This window comes from Clupea harengus, chromosome 20 (genome assembly GCF_900700415.2).
Source record: "Clupea harengus chromosome 20, Ch_v2.0.2, whole genome shotgun sequence".
Lineage (NCBI taxonomy): Eukaryota > Metazoa > Chordata > Actinopteri > Clupeiformes > Clupeidae > Clupea > Clupea harengus.
The window spans coordinates 26187297-26194183 of NC_045171.1; the positions used below are offsets into that span (position 1 = coordinate 26187297).

The 6887-nt window shown below is 45.4% G+C and overlaps 1 protein-coding gene across 1 annotated transcript; it reads left to right on the plus strand.

The window, feature by feature from the left end:
• Positions 1-41: 41 nt before the first annotated feature.
• On the plus strand, positions 42-5715 carry LOC116225166 (ras-related protein Rab-6B-like). The gene is made up of 7 exons (XM_031587015.2): positions 42-324; positions 1580-1639; positions 2416-2477; positions 3235-3406; positions 3741-3852; positions 4777-4870; positions 5533-5715. The coding sequence occupies exons 1-7, from the start codon at positions 246-248 to the stop codon at positions 5713-5715; spliced, it is 762 nt and encodes a 253-aa protein (XP_031442875.1). The 5' UTR covers positions 42-245.
• Positions 5716-6887: the final 1172 nt, after the last annotated feature.

Below are 6887 nucleotides of genomic sequence, written 5' to 3' on the forward strand. Positions count from 1 at the left end.
TCTATGTTTGAAGTAAAAGTTTGATTCAAGTTTTGCAATGGATGACAGACATGTAGGCTAACTTACTCTCGTGTGAAAGAAAAAAATCCCACCCCTGTTATAATAGATATTCTTGGGGCAACCCTTTTTGGTCACTACGAGGCGCTAACGCGTACAGGAAACAGGCACAGCCATATGCACACACCGTGTATTACCCCTCTCTGTATAGAAAGTAAACAGGGATTTGTCTGTATCGTAAAATAAATATGTCGACAACGACGGGTGGTGGAGAGTTTGGGAACCCCCTGCGGAAATTCAAGCTCGTTTTCTTAGGCGAGCAAAGTGGTAAGATTCCTCAGTTTATAAGATGGTTTGCAATTGAGTGATTTGTTTCATTGGATGCTCGACGATAACGTAGCCACTAAGGCCGACAAGACAGGCCGATCCAAAGATGCTCACCACAGCAAACTAATGTCAGCTAACAAGTACACCATACCCGATGTCAGTGAAGTGACATGTATACACTAAGGTTCAAATGAGGTGGATTACTCTTGACAATATTGAACAAATTATATTTTGTGTCTGGTGGCTCCCTGTCTAGCCATCTCTCTTCGCACTAACAGATGACATCAGCTAGCTACCTAACGTTAGCAACCTTATACCCTGCTGTTATAAGATATCATAGCTAGCTATCCACCCTGATATTGAATACGTTGCTAAGCTGGAAGCTAGCTAGGCCAAGAGCTGAGAATGGACGTTGTATCTAAATACAAATGTATTCACAATTACACTTGAGTGCTTAGCGAAAAAGGTTGTTATCCTCAAGAATTCATTTGGGGTAATATCATGTGTTTTAAATCGCTAGTCCGGCACGTTATTGTGTGTGGTGTTCAACGTTATACGGTTAACGTTGGCTTTATATAATAGCTGTCGGCTTTGGCTAGCTAGCGTAGTCGGCTTGCAAGCCAGAGGAAGTCAAGGTCTAGCCAAACAATTTCCTTCTGTGTATGTAAGTAATACTGTGTGTCATATTTCATTGGATGCGAGCCACATTGTGTGTTATCAGACAGTTAGATGTAATGTATAGTGTATTGTCAAAATGTATTTGGCAATATAAATGATTTTGACCCAGGTAGCCCGTTAGCCGGCTAACTTATATGATTGAGGCTAGTGGTAGCGATGGCTACCTAGCTCAACTAGGATCTAGTTGACCATCTAACGTTAGCTATCTGTCCTTCCATATCGACCCACAATTCGCCACGAAAGCTACAGAGACATATATTCCTCGATTGTAGCTATATTGTTGTTTTTGTTACAGCAAATATGTCATCTAGTCGATGCAGTTGTAAATGCAAGTTTAATTTGTAGCCAGTATAACGATTTCCCCATCAAGTTAGCTATCCTAGCTCACATCCATTATGTGAGGATTCTGGCACCACCCTTGTTGCCAACTCAGCGATCAGAGTTCAGCAGGCTCTGATGAACAGTCATCCTAATCTAACCCTTTTACTTCATCAACGTGGCCAAAACAGATTACTAACATGATTGATTTGTTTATTGACTCGATGTGTTGCTCATTGCCATAAAATTGTCTTTGCAGTGGGGAAGACCTCACTCATCACCAGGTTTATGTACGACAGCTTTGACAAATACATATCAGGTAAGCGAAACCTTTCATCAGGAAGAGAGATGAAACAGCTGAAACCAATAGGGGAGCACTGACAATGCTGTTTGATGTTCTTGAAGAGTCTTGTCATGGATAGCAGCCACACATGACAATGAAAACTAGAGTATGGCATCTTGCCATCGCAAGGTATTGATTCTGGGGCCTAGAATTAGGTTACATACTGAAGGTGTATATTGCCTTTATGATATTTTTTTTCTCACAGGCAACAATTGGAATAGACTTTCTATCAAAAACGATGTACCTGAAGATCGTACGGTAGGCATGTTTTCTTCAACCTAAACCTGACTCCTTCATATTTTGAAGCATCTTTACCATTGCTAGTTTTTCTGGTAGTTGGCACTTCACCCTTAGTTCATCATCTCATCTCATCAGCTGATATTTCAATCAAACGCAGAAGTGTGATGCATTTTTAGAGTTTGGTTTTATTTTGTTGCTTTTTAGAAGATGTTTTAGTCGTTTGTCTCTCGTCACCTCATTAGATGTGCATTTTGATTTCTCCCCACACTGCATTGGCACACTGCCGTTCTGTTTTTCTTTTCTGTTCTTTAAGTTGGTTGTTTTTTCTGTTCATCCCCCACTCCCATTCTGCTGTTTGTTGGCTGCGGTCCCATTGGCCCACCACTGATGTGGTCACAGATTCGTCTCCAGCTGTGGGACACTGCAGGGCAGGAAGCGCTTCCGCAGCCTTATCCCCAGCTACATCCGAGACTCAGGCCGCTGCTGTGGTGGTCTATGACATCCGCAAGTAGGTATCGCCACCGGCTCCCACCTGCTTGGCACCGCTGCCCTGCACCATGTGGCCGATGGAGGTGTGAGCTGGAGGCGGTTGCAGGAAGGGCCGCGTTCATAGGGCTGTCTTGAACACTTTGGCCAGCGCTTGCGTTCACCTTGGCATCTCTGAATGGGGAAATCTGCGACTACCACTGAAGGGCTTGAGAATTTTCAGAGCCCTTAGATATTTCCCCAGAGAAGGTGGACGTCTGTGTTTGACTAATGTACGTTCAAGTATGTCTACTCAATGAATGTGGCCCCTGCAGTGACGCTTGAGGGCAGGAATAGGGAGGCGCTTTCAGATAAAGGCTTTCTGGTGTGAGTCACCAACACAGCAGGCTGTCTCATCTCTGTCGATCAAGGGATTTTGAGCCAACGTTCATAACTTCATATTGGGCTTTCCAGAACATTCTAGAATTTATGACTGCCTCTGTTGCCTTTATCCGAGACCACCTCCCTCATTTCTGGATGGGTGATCTTTTGTGCTGCCTCTTTGCAACTCCTTTAAGTCTTTGTTCGTTCTCTATTTCTCTCCTCCACCTCCATGTCTGTCTTTTCTCACTCTCGCACCCTCTCCTCTCCTCCATGTTGCTCCCTTGTTCTCTCTCTCCCTCTCTCTCTCCCTCTGTCTCTCCCTCTCTCTCCCTCTGTCTCTCCCTCTGTCTCCCTCTCTCTCTCCCTCTGTCTCTCCCTCTGTCTCCCTCTCTCTCTCCCTCTGTCTCTCCCTCTGTCTCTCCCTCTGTCTCCCTCTCTCTCTCTCTCTGTCTCTCCCTCTGTCTCTCCCTCTCTCTCCCTCTGTCTCTCCCTCTGTCTCTCCCTCTGTCTCTCCCTCTGTCTCTCCCTCTGTCTGCATGGATCTTCAGGTTCGTCTCCAGCTCTGGGACACTGCTGGTCAGGAGCGCTTCCGTAGCCTCATCCCGAGCTACATTCGTGACTCCACCATCGCTGTGGTGGTCTATGACATCACCAGTGAGTCTGGCTGCTAGGGTCAACCCAAGGGTGCTATGGGATAGGCCCCCGTGAGGACCATGCACCAGAGAGGGAGTAGTTAGTTCAGGTGTTATAGATGGAGGGTGGAGGGGTACCTGGTCATGGGCTTTGTGCTTTAACTAAAGTACTGTTGAACTTTTCTTCACTAACAGTGTGCTTACTCTGTGTGATTCAAAACCTGGGTTTGAAATGCTGTGTTTGAGATTCATGCTTGTAAACACACGTGCAGATATAAAGAAATAACACTTTTACAATATACCATGTCCATAAGCATTTCTTTTTTGTCACCTATTGACCTCGTTCTCTTCTGCAGACTTAAATTCATTCCAGCAGACCTCAAAGTGGATTGATGATGTCAGAACAGAGCGGGGGAGTGATGTCATCATCATGTTAGTTGGCAACAAGACAGACTTGGCTGATAAAAGGTACAGTTCTGTAGAACATGGGGAAAGTGGAGAGTAGACATGGGTCCACATCACGGAAGAGAAAATGCCATTTCATACCAGTGCAATGTTCAGAGGCATGCCTCATATTTGGTTTAGTTCTGTTCTACCATTTTGTTTTATTTGATTCAAACCCTCATAACGTATTTCTACAGTTTATCATTTCACTTGTGATTTCCTTGTTTGTTAAGTTTCTTGGTTAAGTCTTTGATTTCTTTATCCCCATTTTGATTTAGATTTATGTTTGTTTCCCCATTTTTTTTTTTTTGTTCCCACCTCTACTTTGAATATGTTCCCCACCCCAACTCCACCCCATCCGCACCTGTCTTGCCCCTCCACCCTCCACCCTCCACCCCCCCATGGGCAATGGCAGGCAAGTGTCAGTAGAGGCTGCAGAGAGGAAAGCTCGGGAGCTCAATGTGATGTACATAGAGACCAGCGCCAAGGCTGGCTATAACGTCAAGCAGGTGGGCCTTCAAGTGATGCTGTGATAACTGTCCTCGGTCTGTGTCCTCAGTCTCATAAGAAATGGAGCCTCTTTGTGGCTGCGCTCCTTAAGGGTGAAATATGAACGTGTGCATCTGTGTGTTGTTTCTCTGTTCTGATTGTCATGTCTTAAAGAACAGAAGGAGTGAGTGCTGCTGTCCTCCTCCAACAGCAGTGCTTCCTGTCCTCTCTCTCTCTCTCTCTCCACCTTCTCTTGAAAGTCTGTGCCCCTTCCGGCTGTACTAACACTGACATTTCTCTAAAGGGCTAGCACATTTTCTGAGTTATTCTTACTTCCCCTTTCTCTTTCTTTCTCTCTCTCTCTCTGTTTCCTGTCGTCTCTCATGCTCCGTTTCTTCTCCTTGGTGCCTCTGTGGGTTCCCTCTCTGTCTTCGTTCCTCTCTGCTTTGGCCCGAGTAGACAGATCACCACTGAGGAAGGCGAGCAGAGAGCTAAGGAACTGAATGTCATGTTCATTGAGACCAGCGCAAAGACTGGCTACAATGTCAAACAGGTAGAGATGCTCCTTTAAAGACAGGGCAGACCCTTCCTTTTGCGCCACCATCCCCACCCTGAGACTCCGCCACCACACCTTGCCATTTCTGTTTCTCTTTTCTTTCCCCCTCCCTTTGCCAGTGACCTTTCTTCTCTGTTTAACGCAGTCACACAAGGGGAGTGTGTGAGCCCCTCATGCTTGTGTGTGCACTGTAAATGTGTTGTCTCGTACCTGTGGCTTTTTTCTTAATAATTGAATTGTTTTCTGGCTTCAATCAAACTTAAGCAAGCAAATGCCCCCCAGTGAACTTCCAGTGTAATAGTTGACCATCGCAAGTCTGGGTTTGAATGAAGCTAGTAGTTGTTGTACCTTAGTGTGTGTTTGCTCATCACTCTGTGTGGCCTGAGTGTCCAGTAATGGCTCTTCAGCTACTGTGTTTCTGTCTGTGTTCCTGATTCACATACCTTAGCTTTGCCTTAATGCCTGCCTGCTTTCCTTCACAATATTGTATAAGTAGCATTTTGTCAAGAAAAAAGACAAAATCCACAAGAGTTGCTCATCAGTGTCCAATTTGAACTGACAGTCAAAGATGCTGTAAGCAAATGAGAGGCTAGTCAGTGTCATACTTGCTTCACTGCAACCCATTTTCACTGTTTCACTGTTTCACTGTTTCTCTTCAGCTGTTCCGTCGTGTGGCCGCGGCCTTGCCTGGCATGGACAGCACACCGGAGAAGAGCAAAGAGGACAGTATCCTTTCACAGACGGCATGCTGCTTCTCTCTGAGAATTCAGAACACCTCAAAATTCAGATTCCTCCAAATTGCATTGTGCAATGTTAATCACTGTTGCTGTAGTACTGTGTGATGAGTGTTTTCTCTTCAGTGAGCTTCAGATGTAAGGTGATGCAGAACTGGTATAACCTGAGTATCTGTGTCAGTGAATCAGGGCTTTTGGGAGTAGTGTTTTTCTGACGTAAGAGTGTACGTACGATGTGGATATTTTTTGAAGGTAGGGTGTGTTTAACTTGTTTTGCCGAAGAGAGCCGTATGAGGAGTGAGATGCTCAAGATCTTTGTTGCACCTGTAGGGTTTTAGACTGAAAACACCAAACTAAACCAATTCCCATGGCTCTGATTTCAACGGGGACTCAATAAATGTTCAGGAACCCCAAATCGGCATGGGTTTGCATTAAGGATCCATTATCAAACATGAATGCAGTAGGTAACATTAATGCAGCTTTAACTACTGCTGTATCACTTAGTGATTATGAGGAAGTGCATGGTGACGCTAGCTACTGCTTTTAACCTCATTACATCCTTAACCCCTCCCTCCCCAGTGATTAGACATCAAACTGCGAAAGCCCCGGACAGTGCCAGTGACCGAGAGCAGGCTGCTACCTTGACTAGTGCCCCACCTCACCCACACTCGGCCCACCTCGGCCCCACCTGGGCCCCCCAGACAGTCCTTGCCCTCCTCCCCACCAACAGCTTGGTCTTCAAGTGGCCCCACCTCGCCTCCACTTCCTGGTCCGGCCGCCAATTAGATGGGACCGAAACGTCTTTTTTTTCTTTCCCCCACTTCCGCCCCCTCCCATCTCTCCTCCCACTCCCTGCAACTCCAAGTGATTTTCCGGAAGTGTCCAGTGTGGATGTGCTTATTAACCTCTGTATTTAAAAAAAGAAAAAGGTTATCTTCAGAAACATTAGTCATTGGCATAAAAAAAAAGACAAAAAAAATATCTAAACACAGCGTAGGTGAAATGCTAAAGTGTTCCGATTTTTCATCAATTCCACTGCATGGCGTTCTATAGGATTGCAGACTGACATAGCTCACTGCTCTTAGGTTCCTGCACCTTTTTGGAGCATTGGTGGTGTCACACTCGTTGTTGTGAAGTCATTTTCTTTTCCAGTTATTTCAGGGGTAGGTGAAGGTCCCGTGTTGATGCCTTTGCTTTTTATTTCAGCGGATTGTTACCGTAAGGGAGAAGAAGAGAAGGCTTATAGATGCTGAGAGATTGCAAACAACTGTTACTGATGC

Coding starts and splice junctions, on each gene's coding strand:
- LOC116225166 (XM_031587015.2), top strand. CDS start 246: ATGTCGACAACGACGGGTGGTGGAGAGTTTGGGAACCCCCTGCGGAAA. Junction 325..1,579: donor TTTCTTAGGCGAGCAAAGTG/GTAAGATTCCTC, acceptor TTGTCTTTGCAG/TGGGGAAGACCTCACTCATC. Junction 3,407..3,740: donor GGTGGTCTATGACATCACCA/GTGAGTCTGGCT, acceptor TCTCTTCTGCAG/ACTTAAATTCATTCCAGCAG.